The sequence below is a fragment of the Neodiprion virginianus genome, chromosome 5, assembly GCF_021901495.1.
Source record: "Neodiprion virginianus isolate iyNeoVirg1 chromosome 5, iyNeoVirg1.1, whole genome shotgun sequence".
Taxonomy (NCBI): domain Eukaryota; kingdom Metazoa; phylum Arthropoda; class Insecta; order Hymenoptera; family Diprionidae; genus Neodiprion; species Neodiprion virginianus.
In genome coordinates this window covers 20731564-20749985 of record NC_060881.1, presented here as the reverse complement: position 1 = coordinate 20749985, position 18422 = coordinate 20731564, and the positions used below count along the sequence as shown (strand labels likewise).

At 37.8% G+C, this 18422-nt stretch overlaps 1 protein-coding gene across 2 annotated transcripts; it reads right to left on the bottom strand.

Annotated features, from left to right (window-relative positions):
- Positions 1-5447: 5447 nt before the first annotated feature.
- LOC124306145 (ATP-binding cassette subfamily C member 4-like) lies at positions 5448-17763 on the bottom strand. 2 transcript variants are annotated; one of them, XM_046766384.1, is made up of 17 exons: positions 17453-17763; positions 15710-15933; positions 14642-14752; positions 12864-13239; positions 11628-11759; positions 11278-11469; positions 10902-11210; positions 10387-10836; positions 9979-10284; positions 9687-9815; positions 8801-9320; positions 8499-8729; positions 8174-8410; positions 7841-8103; positions 7031-7476; positions 6727-6856; positions 5448-6643 (listed from the first exon to the last, which is right to left on the bottom strand). In XM_046766384.1, the coding sequence occupies exons 2-17, from the start codon at positions 15784-15786 to the stop codon at positions 6446-6448; spliced, it is 4107 nt and encodes a 1368-aa protein (XP_046622340.1). In that variant the 5' UTR covers positions 15787-15933; positions 17453-17763; the 3' UTR covers positions 5448-6445. The 2 variants fall into 2 exon arrangements, with proteins under 2 accessions (XP_046622340.1, XP_046622341.1); XM_046766385.1 differs by having other exon boundaries at positions 15710-15930.
- Between the last annotated feature and the right edge of the window lie 659 nt (positions 17764-18422).

Genomic DNA, 18422 nt, shown 5'->3' with positions numbered 1-18422 from the left:
TCTCTTTCGCCTGTGGAATTCAAAAATTCAAATCATGGAAATGCACAAAGTCCGATGTCTTTATTTTCGGAATTCACTCTATGACTTTTTATTTTTAATCGCTTGTCAAATTCGAAAACATCACAACTCTTCATAGCTAAGTCACAAAACAAGTAATCAAATCTTTGTATTCTATTATTTTTCGTTCTATATTCCTCTTTTCTTTATCCCCAGCTTTTCGGCTCTTAATTTGATAGATGTTTTTGTTTCTCTTATTCCCTCAATATTTCCGTAAACATTTTTTACCATATAAAAATCGAATTAATTGTGTAAATAAATACCTTTTTTTACACAAGAGTTTAGAAAGCTAATGAATTATTGAAGTTGTCAGTTAAGTTAATTAAATTACTTGCTAAACTATAATAATTATTGAGAACTATAAAAGTAATCCTCGTGCTTTCAAGATTTGTCAATGAAATCAAATATGTATTGTCATCGCAAGCTCGGTTACGCAACTACCGTGTTGAACAATATTGCGCGAATTCTCTCGTGGAGATAAGAATTCGTTTGAGGCTGGGGAAGTGAGGAGCAGAATCATCTTTATAACTCCAGTTCAAGCAAAATGAGTTAACAGCTTACACGATGTCCGTCACGAGAGGTTGTGTATTGACTGAAAATATTATATAACTTTTTGATAACTTGTCCGTGTAATATAACCTCAAGCAAGATAAAAGATGTAGAGAGGGCAACGATTAAAATGCCGGAGAGGAATAAATATTACGCGTACATTCTGTAAGATATTCCATAGCCATTAGTTTTTTAAAATAATTATTTACGAACAGCCTAAAAAACGCATTCAAACCCGTGCATATTACAAGTGTGACATGTCACGTGTCTGGTGGCATAAGATTATAACCAACAAAAATGGAATTTTAGTGGCAAAAGCGCGTTTAGTTTTTTTTTTTTCCACCATTCTGAACGCCGATTATTCAAATCATCAATTATCGGAATGACAGAAATAACAATAATAATTTTTTGCGGTTTCACCCTTTATGCAATTACCGTAAGTAATTAATTTTTTCAATTTTCATCAGAGCCAAAAAGTCGTATCTACCAGAACATACGATCTTTTTCTTTTGGGTGATTAATTTATACTTGAGCCGAGAAAAAAAGTGAAAAAAATTATTTTTTGCCGATACGACGTTACGGAATTACTCGACATATGTTTTTATAGTTGTATCAGTAGCAGAAGGTCGTATCTACCAGTATACGACCTTTGGCTGTTAATTCAAATTTTATTAAATTTCAACGTTTCTCATTATATTTTCATGTTTTATATGATCAAAAGTAAAATATACGCCCCTTTGCCTTTTTTAACAACAAAAGGTCGTAAGATGGCGCTGACGACTTTATAACGTAAGACACGCAATGTAAATTCGAAAATATTGAAGATAATAAAATTTGCACGGTAAAATTGTAAATAAAGATCAAAGAAGGGTTGGGGAGTAGAAGGAACGCACTAATTCGTTGAACAATTTCTCAGGTTGAAAAACTGTAATTAGTTTTACGACACCTTCAAATTGCAATACTAATATAGTTATACTTTCTGTATTTAATAATTTTATAATTTCTTGTACCTGATTTTCGATTATCGTTACACGTGGCGATAAATGGACGAATGAAAGGATGAACCAATGGAACGAGAATGTAGAATACCTCAACGCGTTGTCTTTGGCGTACAAATGCGAACGCAAGGTGAACATGAAATAATATTCACACCTCTCCTACTCCATAAATTGCGAGTCAATAACGGACAATTGTGTACACACCGCCAATGAATGTAGAATAAATGAAAACTTTTTTAATAATTAACGTATGATTGATGTGATATCAATTCTGGCGACATCGGTGCATAGTAGGGGCACTACATTCTGATCTTGAGGAAGGAGCGCAAAATACAATTAACGTATGATTGATGTGATATCATTTTTTGTCATTTATGAAACCTTGCCACTAATGCAGAAAATTTGCATGAAAAACAGGCGATTTTGATTCAAAACAGCGAATGAATTGATAGTGGAAATATAGAACTAAACCAACGGAAGCCTTCATGGTGAAAAAAAAAACAGCAGCTGCAGCTTCATTGTTATAACACGCATCTTAAAGTGGACTAATTAACGTAGATTAGAACTGTACTTGACTAGATTGAAAAGTAAGCCCTTCAATTTACTCGTTGTTATGAATTAGTTTTCTTACTTTTTTTACTTTCCGATTTCCCTGAATTGAAAACATCTTCATCCGTCGTGAATTGAAAAACGTTTTTGGATGTTACAGAAAAAAATAAATGTTGAATCAAACTCTTTGTCCGAAAGATTTTTATTTCTTCATCTTTCAATCCGAATGATTTCAAATTTGAAAAACACTTACCTGTAACTTTAGTTTGTTGATATTTCCTTCTTTCTTCCACTGTTCCGTTTCTCTTATATATTTTTTTCTTCAGTTAATATACAATACAATCGCAATTATCGTGAGAAGATAAGAGAAAATTAATATGGATCACAAATAAAAAATTCGCGAATATGTATTAAACTGTAGTTAATAATCACTATCATATAATTAAGAACTATTGAACGCCAATAAAGTTGAAATCAGGGTACATCGATACGATACGTGATGTGAAATGATTCGATCCAATACAAACAAATGGACAAGTTAAAGATATATAAGCTTTCATGCAAAGATAAATTCCTTCCTTTTTTTGTTTGATTCGAAAAAATTTTCGCAATTGATTGTTTCTATCTTCTACCTTTCAATTGACCAAATCTCGCCTCGCGTTTTTTATTCCTTAAATTTTACTTTTCTGCGGTCTCGGATCGCACGAAATTCAAACTATTCACCGTATCAGCATTGATATTGATGCTTATGCGAGCTGGTTAGAGTTGATGAGCCGTCTTCCAGACTCCGAAAACCACTGACGGTGCTCCGCAGTGCAGAGTTTACTTTTATATTCGGCACGCGGTCAGGCAGACATGTGCGTAGATAATACATGTCAACACACATACAATTAATGTATACAAACGTATACGCGAGTACATTGCACGGGAACGAAACCGATGATAATCCAACTCGGGCTTAGAATCCCGACACCAGCACGCGTATCTTACGTTTGTTTGCACGTTTCCCTTCATACGTCCTCAACTCGGCTGTTTGACTAAATAATTTTTTTACATAACGCTAACATGTTGTACGCATTTTTCCATCCGTGTTTGCCGTTCACAAACTACCCGTCTCTACGGTGGTCGAGAGAGTCTGCGAATGCGCATGCGCGGAGTAATTAAAAGCCAACTTTTAAGTCCTAGGAGTTTAAAGTGGTCTTTTCAAGTAGCGCGCGCATGCGCTGTTGCGAACGAATCTGGCATTACGCGTCCCTAATCTCAGTTTCATGCGCTTCGTGGAAAAACGCGTAACATACCCTTGTTATTTAAAAACTCGTCTGCAACAAGGAGGCAACGGACTTTCCGCCTCTCACAAGTAGAAGAGACCGGGGCCGATTGAAACCGAGGATGGGCGACCTCTGAGTACTTTTGTACTCAAAATACTTACAATAAGTATCAAGTCCCGATGTACTTCATACTTTGAGAAACACAAAATACTAAGTACAAATTGATTTCTCACTTTGTGAAATGGAACGTACTAAGTACGAATGTATTTTGTATTTTGTGAAATGGAAATTATCAAGTACGAATGTATTTCGTATTTTGTGATATAGGAAATGCTAATTAAAGTTGTACCGTTAATATAAAGTCTTAAATAGTAATTTAGCTTTTTGTGAGATTCTTAGATACCTGAAAAATATTTTGTGTGAGAAGATTAATACGTGTAAATTCACAATAGGACAAGAATAGCTGCAACGTGAATTTTCGAGAAAGAATTTATTTATTTCCTGAAACATATAACGCTAAAAACAAGAATTAAAAAAAAAAATAATAATAACAACGGAGTAAAATTTTGGTTCAGAGAAAAAGACAACATTGTCTTATTTATTTAAATAATATTCAAACTATTCGAATGATATCAAAAAATATACTATTTATTGTATTATATACATTTCAAGTTTATGTATGTATTAAAAATTTGGCTAAGAGACAAAAAAAATGAATTATTTTTTCGAATGAAAACATGGAATGAAAATTTTAATAAAGTTTTTTGAACAAATCGCCATTTTGTTTCTATTTGATATTAGGGATTGTAATTGGATTTGAAAGACGCGGAATACAATCAAGTTTATCGTGTGAAAGTTTCGACAGAAATATGAGTATTCAAAAAAGTTATGACGAGTTGAAGTAAAAAAGGCATAAAATTTTTATATGCTCAAGAGTGGCTTTTTATATAAATATTCCATAAGCTATAAAAATTATCAATGTGGTTTATTTGGGAAAAAGATACGGAATAAAATTCTCAACCAAATCCCACTTTTGAAATCGAGTTTTGAGCAAGTTGAAAAAATATTCTACTGGACAATATGTATTCGGTGAAATTTCCCTTCGTCCCTTTTTTGTTGCAGGGCCCTCAATTATGTTTAAAAGAGAAAAATGCGTTTGCCAACTCAGCCTATTTTTCGATTTACGTACTTTGTAATCACAACATTGACAAGTACTAAGTACATACCTCAATACTCTAATATTTTGTAATTATTAGAATTATAAATACAAAGTACAACAGTACTTAGCACTGATTGCATTGCTCAGTACAAAATCCAACTGTATTGATAATTTGATCAGTACTACGTAATTTTGTACTTCTGTATTTTGGACTTAAAACGTACAAATATGCCCATTCCTGGTTAAAAGAACGCTACTAACTCAAGAACCAACAGAGATAACAAGGCGGGGGGGGGGGGGGGGGGGGGGGTTACGAGGAGAGCAAGAAGCGGCTTTCGTGTCGCAACATGCCCCTTTGAATTCGATGGCGTTCCGAATGCACCATTGTGTGTTTGCTGAAAAACGTAAGTATTTTTCTTGCTGTTGTTTTGTTTTTTATTACAAAACTATGTTAGTTACGATTATTTTAAAGTCTATTGCAAGAACATTGGTTCTCGAAGTACAAGTCAACATGATTTTTTTTATTCAAGTTTTTTATTTTGAAAGTTACATCGACAAAATCTGTAAAAGATGTGCCGGGAGGGTAGTATCAATTTATTTATTTTTTATTCGGTTGAAACGTTTCATTCTGTGTGTTTCAAAACTGTGAAAATCGCGTTTTGTCATAGAAAAGCCAATTTTGTCACTTTCGTCACAATTTTGTTAGTTTCGACCGAAAAGAAAGTCATCCAACAGTACAAACTTTTTGTTTTGATTTCGTTAGGTCAGGTCACGTATTCCGTCACAGTTGAAATAATTCGTGTTCTGGAATTGGAAGAATCATGTCACGATATAAAGAGAATGGAGCAAATGTTCCTTTTCGTCTTGCGTCACATCTTCGACGCCTATTGTTCTTCGATATTAGAGTCATTTCGTATCACCTACTTCATTTCATGGGCTCATATATCATCTAACGACCCTATGTGTATAAGGCATTCCACCCTTAACTGACCGATTTTTTAAACCCGGTCCTCCGATGCACAATCCTCAATCGGTTCGTAAAATCCTACTTAGCCTAGGTACGAAAAATGCTATACACGTGTGCAGTATATTCATATACTGTATATTTAGTCTGCAACTTTGCCGAACCTCTTGACGTGCATAAGAAGTCGAAAAAGGAGCATGCATCCCTCATTACGTTACTGCGAAATAATTATCAATTTCACGAGTTTATTACACACTGACGAATATGGTTATTAATGTACCGAATAATGTTTTTCTAATAGTAAATCACTGGTGCTCATATACACATCAGTACCTCAATTCACTATAATTAATGTAATGTACACAACATATCTAATCAAGCATTGTATCGATGCAATCACTTGTGCGACTATTATTCGTCATTGTTACCGTGGATTGGCAATAATTATTGATTGGAACAATAAATGAATACTCGCAGCACCGAGCTAGCTGCTAGCATAGTATACATATCCTATTTATATAATACAATATTTCAGACGAAGTGTATCTTTGGTTCAAACAATTCTGAAGAAGACTGAAGAATTAGACACTTGCATTAATCCGACGTCTCAATAAAACTGATTCAGTGGTTTCACAGACGTGTCTCTCAATCGAATTCTCATCAAACTTCACAAGAACAGACTGGAACCGGAGATTAGTTTCATCGTTATTTTTTCTCAGTGTTTCCAGAAATATCAAAGATATTTAAATTACGTATGTTAAAATTCAAGATTCTATTCAATCCACTGACAGAGCTTTGTCAATCTTCAGAAATTTCGAATACAAATGTTGTATGTAACATAAAAATACGGCATCCCCGAGGGCAGTAAAAAATTCCGTCAGCTTTCATTTTCCTCGTCGCATCAGAGATAGGTAATCTGGTTGTTACTGCCGTCGACGATGACGCCGCTTTTGTATGCCTGGGCAAACTCGGGGTTCGTTTGATAAGCTTCCTCGGCAATCTCGGCGAGCTTTTCTGCCATGCCCTTGCTGGTTTGCTGCACCATCAGCGACAGCGGACCGTTCCGGTTTTTCAGGAGGACATGAGGGTGACCGAATTCCTGTGGATTTGTACGGAAGCAGAGTTTCGATTAAGCGAGACCGCACTGCAATTCTTGGCTGGGGTTCACGTCGTTACACTTACCACTATACGACCGCCTTCCATCACTATCACTCGGTCACTGTCCATTATCGTGTTCAGACGATGAGCTATGGTCAGTACAGTGCAATCGGCGAACCTTCGTCTGATTGTGTTCTGAACTAACGCGTCGGTGCTGAGAAATTGAAAGATTGATTAGATCATCATAGGATTGATGCATGAATATGAGCATGCGTTTGAAAGCCAATGAATGTGACCGTTCTTCGGTCAGAAGCAGTCGAAATCAACATTTCAGTAGACCTGTTACAGCGTCTTTGGGGTCGTTGTATAATACTAAAGTCACACTCACCCTCGGTCAACGTTGGCGGTGGCTTCATCGAGAACCAGTAAACGGTTGTTTCTGAGAATCGCTCTGGCCAAGCAAATTAATTGGCGTTGTCCAACACTGAGATTGGCTCCGCCACCAGCGACCTGAAATTCCAGTGACGGAATCGCGTCTCCAAGTTCTACTTCGCGCAGACTGTCCCAAAGCTGGGTGTCCGAATACTGGTCAAAAGGATCTAGATTGTAACGGAGACTCGCCGAAAACAGAATCGGCTCCTGAGGGATGATCGAAATCCGAGGTCGCAACTCCTGTAGTCCAATCGACTTCGTGTCGATCCCGTCCAACAGAATTTCTCCCTCCAGTCCATCTCCGGTGAGATGAAACAGCGCTGAGATCAGTGAGGATTTCCCAGCCCCGGTTCTTCCTGCTATACCGATCTTCCAGCCAGGCTTTATGTTCACGTTCAGGTTCTGTAGAAACAGTTTTGAGGATTAAGCAGTGTGGCACTGCTACAAAATTTCTGGGTTAAGAGCTTCCACATCTAATGAACAATCATAACTCGAAGCCTTAAGAACACGCTAGATCAGTTCAAAACGACTGATACTCCACTTAAAAATTTAATGACATAACAAATTCTTATGTCAACATTGAAATCAGGGTACATCTTTCGACACCTAGTTGAAAAATCATATCAGATAATCTACGAAAGCTCGGTGAAAGTTTCCCGTGAAGCAGAACCCGTCGATGAACTATCAGAATCAGCGTACAAAATCCCTATAGACTTTATAGCCTTTGTAATTCTCAATACCATTAATCTTGTTTCGATCAATTCACCTTCAGCACCGGCGGTTTGTCCTCAGCGTATTTCATGGACACCTCCTTGAAGACTAGGGCACCCTTGGAAGGCCACGTGGGTGGAGGCGGGTTGTCAGTGGTGAAAGGTCCCTCCTGAGGTAAAGTGGTGTACTGTAACACCCGCTCAACAGACGTCATTTGAGAGATTACGTCGGTGCTCTGCTTGATTCCGTATTGGACCATGCCGGTTAATATCAGGGATTGCGAAATGGCAAGTCCAACAGAGCCACCGAGTGTGTATCCTGAAAACGGTCGAGCAGTTATTGAGAAATTTATTCGATATGGGAAGCTTGTGGCCTGCTTGAAACCAACCGTCGTCCAGGAGGATGAAGGAGAAACAGACGCAGGTGATAAAACAGCAGGAAATTAAATCCAAGAAGAAACCAAAGGCGGTTCCAGAGGCGATGGTCAAGTACCAGGCTGCGGTGTGCGAGTCCTGATAGTCGTCAAATTCCTTGCGCAGCATTACTGCGACTGGAGAGCCTCTGCTTCGAATCGTTGTCAGCCCATCAAGAGTGGAGGTTACGTGAGAGAAGACGGGACTCTTGGCTGAAAATTGATACAGCCGTTGTAAACTATGATGCATATACCTAATTTTGTTCACGCATGTGAAAAGTGAAAAATTTCTGAGACTTACTGATTCCTTCCAGCCGCTTAACGTCCTGGGCAGTTTTGAGAAAGTAGACCCTGATTACGTAGAATATAGAAATCATGATGACAGTTGGTATGGCCATCCAGTAATTGACAACCACAACCATGATCAGAATTCCAATCATGATACTGAATATCTGAAGAGTCTCAAGCATCACTCTAGGTAGAAGTTCGTCCATCGAGCCAATATCCTTGGAAAAGCGATTGAGAATTCTTCCTGGGTGGAAAATAAGAGACAAATAATCAGTACCTCAGGCAATCTCAAAAACATAAACAATTTCGACGTACCAGATGGATTGGTATTGAAAAATCTCATCGTGGCTCTCAGAAGATTCGAGAACATGGTATTGTGAATATTTCGACTGGAGTTGATGCAGTTGCGCATGAAAAGGAAGCTCCGCATCGAGGTGAGGAAGATACAGAGGATGATGCACCCCGTGTAAATATAGACCGCCAAGTCTGTCCGGAAAACTCCGTACTCGTCGTAGAATGGCGTCGTTGCACCTTTGCTGTCGTTCCCGGCTCTAACAGAGCTATTCGAGGAACTGACGGCCTTGAGGATCTCCTGGTTCGTCCAGTAGGTCACCCAGTAGTCAGTGCCGCTAGAAGACAGCTGAGCTGCGATGAAGACTAGCAGAAGAAAGGCCAGGAAACAGGTATTTCCACCAGCTTTAAAGTAGCCCCAGTACACCTTGTTCGACATTTCTCCAGTGGCCATCTCCTCCTCGCTCACGTCTCTGTACTCCTCAACGCTCTCCGCGACCTGGGAAATCCGGTCAACGTCGTCGCCTTCCGATGATGCATGCGTCTGAAACAGTATTTCAACTTGTCATTCAGCGTTGATCTCAAATATTTCAATACCCTCAACAATCCTCTTCACTTATCAGTCTGTTTGACCTTTTTTTTTAAGTAAGTAGATCAATTATGCAAGGCCATTTTACAAAATTGGGCATTCATTACAATGACTTTCAAACCATTCGATTACTTGATTCTTTAGTAAAATCCGACTTTAAATATGATTTATCGCTAGATACAAGTCTTCAGTACTTGATACACTTCGACATGTACCATTTGTGGTCGTGACCTTCGATTACACATAATGGAAATAGACATGTAGATAGATTCACCCACTCCTTGTAATTCTCTGGTGTAGAAATAGAGAAACTAGAATTACATTTGGGTCATTGTTTTCTCCTTCAGCAGTTTCTTCGATCTTGCGTTTCTCGGAATCATGAGAGTCCAGAACATGGGTGATGTTTGTCTTGCCCAGCTCACTGTACGTGCCCTGATGTTCAACGGTGCCCTGAAAAACGTCGTTTAAGCTCGAGTAAAGGATAAGTATGAGATTTTATTTATTGGCATGAAATCATGGAAGCACAGGAGCATCGGTGAATTACAATAAAAAACAGAACACAGACAGAAGAGACCTGAGTGATGAAGGTGAATCAGTTCATGGGAAATCTTACGCGGTCTAAAACGATAATGCTGTCCGCTTGCGAAAGGTACTGGAGTTGATGAGTGACTAGGATGCGGGTTTTTCCCTTCAGGTATCCCTGGATGCACTCCTCGAACAAGTGACGACCTACTCGAGCGTCGACTGCACTGAGTGGATCATCAAGCAAGTATAGATCAGCGTCTCTGTAAACGGCTCTGGCCAGATTAACTCGAGCTCTCTGTCCTCCGGACAAGGATGCACCTCTTTCGCCAACGAAGCTCATGTCACCCTGAGGTAGCTGTTCGAAGTCCTTCAGCAAAGCACAGACTCTGGTGACCTGAAACAGTACCACAATGGTTTACAATTCAACACTCATTGTGACCTGGCTGAGCGATTCAAAGCCTAGCAAGCTGACAAAGCACGAATGATCTTAACCCACCTCCTGGTACCTGATCCTGTCGTAAGGCTGACCGAACAGAATATTGTCACGAATGGAGGCTGAGAAAAGCCAAGGATCCTGACTTGCGTACGAAATACGAATGTCCTTGGGGCTGATGATCGTTTTGACGCCGTTTTCGCTGGTGTATAAATTCACGCTTCCGGCTCCCGGTCGCAGCTCACCTAGTATCAGGTGCAGCAACGATGATTTACCCGAGCCGACAGAGCCCACGAGGACGGAAAGTGATTGAACCCCAACGTTCATTGTCACTTGACACAAAGTTGGCGGCAGCTGACCGTGGACCCAGTTCGCTGCCACGTTTACCATCTCAATCCCGACCCCGTTTTCGAACCGTTGACCTGTCATCTCCTTTTCCGCATGCACCGTGCCATTTTTCAGTTTCTTATTCACATTTTCGGGAACTTTGATCTCATCCAGTAGTAAGAAATCCTGAAAAAAATAGATGCACCATTACCTTCAGTGTTCAGAAACACAAAGAACAGCGTCAAACTTACCGTCAATCTCTTCAGTGACACCGCGGTTTCGCCAGCCATTATGATTGCTTGCGGAAAGCAAATTGCGCATGTCATTTGCAGAACGTTGAACAAGGTAGACAGCACGAACGATACATCAGCAGTAAGGGTATTGCCCATGAGTACAAAGGTGATAAGGGTCAAGTAGAGCGTCATTCGTTCGGAGAAGACCATAATACTGAGGTAAATTCCTCTCAGGTAGGTCGTGACAGCAATTAGTTTCATTTCGAGTGCTCGAACCTTCGACACTATCAAATCAAATGGCTTTTCCCACGAGTACATTTTGACCACCTGTGAATTGACCATATTTCCTTCGTGAGAATTAACAAGACGGCAATTCGCAAGCGGTGCACGTTACCTGTATCCCGGAAATCAGTTCGCTCATCAGTTGCACCCGGTGGTCAGTCTTGACCGCGATCTTCGACCTGAATTTCGCGCTCACGTGGCTCATGTAACCTTGAATCGGTATGGTCTGCAGCATCATCGCTCCGATTCCAACCAAAGCAGCAATGCCAACCGACTGCCACATCACGTAGCCTATCAGTAGCACCTGTAATCGAACGATCAGGTTGTGTTCAAAGCCAGTACTACTACAGTCTTTGAGCAATAACCTCAGTGGTTACTGCAGCAAAGCTATGAATCCAGAGAACAAAATAAGCGTCGGAAGAGTTGATCGTGTTTCGAATCAGAGTTGTGAAATTTCCTCACCTGCATCGGCATGATCCAAACGAAGTGAAGAAACAGCGGGACGAAATCGAAACGCGCCACGTCGTTGCTGATCAAGTTGGCCACCTGGCCAGCAGCGGTATTGTTCAATGCAGCCTGATTGAGCCGAAGAACCTGAAGAGGAAAGAAAGCGGTTGGATGCCATTTATCTAGGTATTTTGTAAATTCATACCTCAAGAACCGATTGTTATTCGAGTTTGTTGTGGTTTGTTTTAGTGAAAAGTATGTAGACCGAGCTTCATTGACATATTCTTTTCATTAGAATTAATCGATTGAAAGCGTTATAATTCACCGAAACATTAATCGTATCAATCGGTGACATGTTTTGTGATTCCCACGATATCTCAGAAACGGCTGAAACGATTTACTTCAAATTTGGGAACAGTATTCTTAGATAATTGATGCCACTATACTTTTTGCCACTATGTTAAATTTTTTTCTGGGGCAAAACGGTGGACAGTGAAGTTGAAATTCGGTTTTTTATAAGAATTTTACGACTGTTTTAGTTAGTTGACAGAAAAAAAACCTGGAATACGGCAAAGAGAATAAAGTATCCAAGAATACTGCATCTGGCTCCAAATTTTAAAAAAATTTCCCGACGGATTTGGTCCCATCGTGTTATAAGTAGAGTTTTTTCGGTAGATCCCAAAATCAATGATATTAGAGTGACATTCCAGGTAACTCAAATTCCACTCAATTCTTCGATGTAGTTGCGAAATTTTTTCACTACGATTTTACCAAAATCCACTCTGGTACCGCCAAAAAATCACCGAGTGTTTTTCAAAACACAATATTTCCGCATTTTTTAATTTCTGTGGATTTCAGTTATAAGTATGACTGTAGAATTCAGTTTAATTTCAGTGCGGTAAGAAATCTTTTCAATGATTTTTCGGTGGGACTTTGGTATGCTTTTAATGTAATTTCAGTGATAATACACTTTAGAAAATTCTTAGCTTCACCGTGAAACCTACGTATTATCGAAGTGAAATTTGTAAGTGTAACTTCAGTTCAATGTCAGAGGGACGGCATCCGGCAAGGTTGGTTGAGCCAATTTTGAGATATCGTGGACACCGCAAAACATTTCACAGAGCATACGAAGCTCTATCTACATACTTTTGAAAAAAATTATCTCCGACAGAATTTTTCAATCGGTTGTCGTTGTATAAATGAAATTTGAAAACTTCGAAAAGCTTCCATGCAGATTTGCCTCGTCTTTACCTTTCTATATATCAGTGAACAGCAGGCCACCCTGATGCACATGCCAACTTTTTGCACTTGCAGATTTGTGTGATGGGTTATGAAAACTATTCCCAATGTGACGAGGATCAGGTAGCCAGCGTAGAGGAAAACATCGTTACGCGTGATCGTATCTTGGCCCGGATTGAAGTAGTCGATTATCCAACCTTGCAGTATTGGCTGGAGTATCTTCAACACCATCAACTGCACGAACAACAGCAGCCCCTGAATCATGTAGCGAACCCAGAACACCCTCACTATCGCCCAAGTCAAGCTTGGCTGCTTCCTCGCCTTCTTCTTGCCGTCTTTTCCCAGTACCAACTCACCATCCGCTTTTATCAATTCTTTTTCCCATTCTCTGTGTGGAAAAATTATAATTCTTTTTAAACATTCTACTTTCTTTCCAACTTGCAATTGAAATTTTTCGTAGATTATGTCTTGAACGATTAGCTGGATTTTTCGTAGCCATTTCTCGTCAAGTCAAACAACCCTGAACTTGATTTTATCTGTATTGGGAAATTGTATATTAGGATTGAAATAAGAAAAGAATTAAAAATGTAGTGTAAGTGTAAACTCGTATAATAAATGACTGTACTGAGAAAAACTGTAATCAAGATAAGCTAATACAAGGCTGACAATGAGGTGAAATACAGTATTTCACGGTTACGCTTTTACATAAGCTCCGTGGATTTTCTGTGATATAAATGTACAAATCCTTTGATCAACATCATTATCTAACTTGTATACTCGTATTCTGAAACCAGCCATGAACGTGACTTGCTTTTACTCAGAACTACCTACATGATATGACGTGAACAAAATTGGCTCAAACACGAAACCCAAAAAAAGATGTTCAAAACAAGATTTTCGTACACCGAAAAATAGTTGGTACAATTCGAAAAATAGCGAAAATCAAGGTGGGTTATCTTTCATTCGCGTTTATTATTCAATAAATCCATTGACCCATTTCACTTTTTGAAAAACCGTTCCTTTTATTTTTCTTTCGAATTACTTGTAAGTATGTTACACACATAGCTTAGTCATTCATATACCTTTTCACAACGCGTCAATATTTCCACAGATGTGTACAATTATAACCGACACGTTATTTCGCAATGCATAACATCTCAACCAGCCATAGTATGTTGTTAATAGAATTATATTGATTTTTAATGCTACTGCCTAATACACGCTCGTTATTCCAGCTTGATTACAGACCGCCTAAGCGCAACGTGTGTAAAACTCTTGAGTAGTGTGATATAACAGTTCTGTAGGTATGTCCACATAATGCGCAAGCATCGAATTTTGCTACGGCTCTCATTACAGATTCTCGGATATTCGCCCATCTAGTTCAAGATTATCTGCTGAATCTAATTTCCCTCAAAATACGTGCCAAATACAGTGTATAACATTTCACTCGCTCAATTCTCAGTTTCGAAGTATTCTGTGAAAAAGCAATTATGACCGAATAATTCTTGCCATCGTATTTTTGTACCCGAAATAAACACCGAGAAATTTGAAGCACTGGGAATCGTTTTGCAGTCAAACTAGAATCGTAAGCGGAGTAAAGGTGGCCATGTTGATTTTTTTCTGCATTGCTGCTAGTCTGTTCGATCGATAAATTAATTACAATTAATATCAAGTAGAAATCTAGACGAGAAATCTTGGAGCTTCCACGAATAGTCAAATTTTATACTTCTTGATGTCATAGTATATTTAAATTTTAAAACTATAACAAAAAACTTATATGATATTCTTACGTCTGAAGTCGGTCCCCAAGGCTTCCAGATTCGTCGTATTTTAGCGGATCGTACAAATCTGTTACTTGCAGATCACGTTTTGCACCTTTCCAGAATATCGGTATCATCCATCTGCAATTTACAATTCTGATGCATATAATTGGTAAATTTAAAATTACATTCTTATTGTCGCGGTGATAAATTCTTCGATCTTTGAATGCAAGTTTTCCTTCACTTCAAATGAACAAAATTGAACGAAATCGATAAATGATTAAAAATATTAAAAAATAAATTTAAATAAATATCAGGTTGACTGATTTATGCGTTTGACACAGTTCTTGCCCGTTTCTTATCGGTAATTAGTTATTTACGTTTATGTATGCATACACCTGTAATAAGTTGAAAAATACGTACATTGTCATTCGCGTGCGAATTATTATTGCAAGAAGTAAAATAGAAAACAGTTTTTACCTAGTAAGCAGGTGTACGTTCGCTGAAAAAATACGCGACAACTTATGTAAAAAATTATTCGAGCCAGTGTTCGTCGTAACTACGGTATCAAATATCGATTATGTAGTATTATCGCGTTCAATTGTATACGAGTACTAGTATTTCTCTATCTACGCCGTCTTTTTCTATTGCACGATGAAGGTGACAAAATTGTAGCCTCAAAAGAAATAGAAATACGGTGATATTTTTATTGTTCTATGTTTTTCTTTTCTTTCATTTTTCCCATACGGTTCATGTTATTAATAATGGAAACAATAACAAAACGATATTTATTTTATGCAAATGTGTTTATGTAAGAATTCTGAAATAATACGCGACGTTTTACGTGCGTATAACGTGTTCCTTGGAAACGATAACATTCAGACGTTGTTCAGAAGAAATATTTTTCAAAGTTAGACATATTTGTGGAACGTGAGGTAAGACATTCGACAATTCGGCATTCGTAATGTGATGTACTCAATTTTCCTTTATTTTACTCTTTTCATTATTTCCAACTCTTTTCACTTTTATTCTCTCCTTTCCCTGTCTTTTTTACACGTTTACCCGTTATGCAATACTATAAAATAATTTATACCTTACCCAAAGAACAACAAACTGATTATGTTTGACGATTCCTGGGGATTTCTACGTCCTTGGTGTTTCTCTCTAGTATCCATAATTTTTGTTCAACTATTTTTCTGTTTTCCAAACTCAAAGAAAACAATAACGGACTGTACTTCCACTTTTTTCCTTCTACGCACAGATCATACAAGCCAGCGAGAGTTTTACTCTCACAGAAGCTCATAAATCCTACTTTTGCACTGCTGAAACAAAATTGAAGGGCGAAAACTTTTATAAGTACGAAGTGTTAATAAAAATAATGACGGGAAATACATTAAGCTCAACTCTTTTAAAGTTGCCTCAAATCGTGTAAGCCAATAGAAAAATTTTCCAATATTTTAAAGTTCTGTCAGATTACATAAAAAATCAAAACAAATAACTGACCCTCCTATTAATTATTATTTGATTTCTGGAAGAAGACGTTTTTGTCACGGTGTAAATATATAAACATGTTCAAAGTGGGAAATTGAATGGACAATGTTTATCCTATTACTAAAGTTGTAATAAAAACATCATTTATAATTTATCCTTTTATAAAAATACAAATATGGATATGAGAATACATATTCGAACGCATGCAGCTGTGTAAATAATGATAAGTAGAGCATCTGGAAATGAAATAGCCTTTAACCTGAATACAAGAATTTGAATGCGAATTTTAATCTTGTGAGTCGTTATTTTTTTAACGTTTGGTTTTCTGTCGCATCTTTGATAATTTCGTTAAACCATGTTGTATTTTCATAATTTTCAAAAATTCATACATGGTATTCAGTGTATCGCGAGAAACACACAAAAAAAAATGCAAAACATAAAAAAGTGAAAAAGACAAATTAGTAATTATGTAGCATAACGTAAATCATATTATATGCATGTGGAGAAAGATTCCCGTTACAATTTCGAACTGAGATCCGTTTACAACGTAAGATTTTCATGTTACGTCAGATTTCGGATTTTCAATCTTTCACAAACATTTTACAATTCCGCAATCGCGAGTGTGACGTAAAAAAATCCAGCCGAAACAAAAGAAAATCTATTCAGAACTGAATGAGATACAACAAGCGAGAGACCAATATGAAAACCAAATTTCATTGTGAGACAAAAATTTGTGGGAATTTGTTTTCTCCGTTTCATCAAATTGTATGGATTGAAAGGAATTATACCAGTAAAGTTGACATGAGTCATGAATTGTATAATCTATAAATAATCGAAAACTAAATAATAAGAATTAGAAACAGGTACGCACCTTGAACTTTTTCTCTATTGGTGCCTAATAAATTGTTCCGTTTACGTGTAACACGTAACGAAAATTATATTCATTTAACCTTACAATTCATAACTGGGGCCAAACGCATCTCACGCAAATTTTGAACTACGCTCAGCGTCGCTATCGCTACGTGGTTTTGAATCTTCGAATGGGTTTTTCATTAACTAAGTGTAAATAAAATCCGATTTCTCGTTCACCGTTCTCTTCCTTGAGGAAATAAAGAAAAGAGGAAAATCATGTACGATAAAGTCCGTTTACCAGCACATGGCTGGTTTTATGATAAAGAAAAGCCTGGGTTGCTATCGGACCCCAGTAATGCGTTTGAAGTTGGCAAAATGAAGTCATGAGTTGTAGGGTTAAAATTATTACACCACGTGTAATGGTAATAACTGATAATTATTACTAACACTGTTATTATTATTAAATTATTCTTATTATTGTTAGCACTATTTGATTACCGATTTTTTCTTGTTCCATTTTTTTTTTTCTTCTCGTGCGAAAAAAATGGTTGTCGCCTTCCTCTTGGTCACTTTCTAACGTTAACTGAATAATGATTGTTCAATTTACGGCGTTTGAACGCGGAATTTATCGAAAATATTGAGGAAATTGTTTGTGAACACTGAGCGAAAAAAATTAAAATTGTAAATATCACACGCGAGATGTGATAAGAAGAATAGAAAAAATGATATGAAATCGATACAACCTTGTTTCTCAAATACAAAATATCGATCCGACCACCTTCACAGCCGATCACTGTCTGCACGTTGTCGCTGTTGGCAATTAGCTCTATACTCACGTCAGGAATCGCATAAAGCCAAGGGACGGAACAGGGCCGTTTCGAACCATCGATTCCGGCACACATACGTATAACACCACCTGCCGAATACAGGTGAACGTTTCAACACCGCGTCGTAAATACCAGCTTGATCATCTTCGTTCGAAAAAATCGCAGATAATATCTGTCCAACATTATCGCCGTCATCACCGTCATCGTTATTAACGCAGCGTCGAGTAGATAGTTGATTTTGATTTTTTTTCTTACAACCCTGTACGATGAATTATTCATTCGCTTTTATTTGTTTATTCATCACACGTACATTCTTTGAATTTCTATCGCTATTTTCTGTGTCCTTTCGATCGTTCCTTGAAATTATTCAAATCCTTCTCGTAAAGGTCGGATCACCTAGTTTACATCATTACGATAAATATCATATACTTGTTGCATATGATATGTATATTAAACTAGAGCATTCCAAGTTTGATCGAGACCGGATTAGATCGGTGATTTTTTATTTATTTTTTTTTTTCAATGATCACACCGTTTCTCTCTTCACGCTCTAGAAAATTCCAACTCCTTTAGCTATATATTTCCCTTTCGAAAACTATTCTGACATCTGGGAAATCGTTTCACGATATCACGTCGAGTTT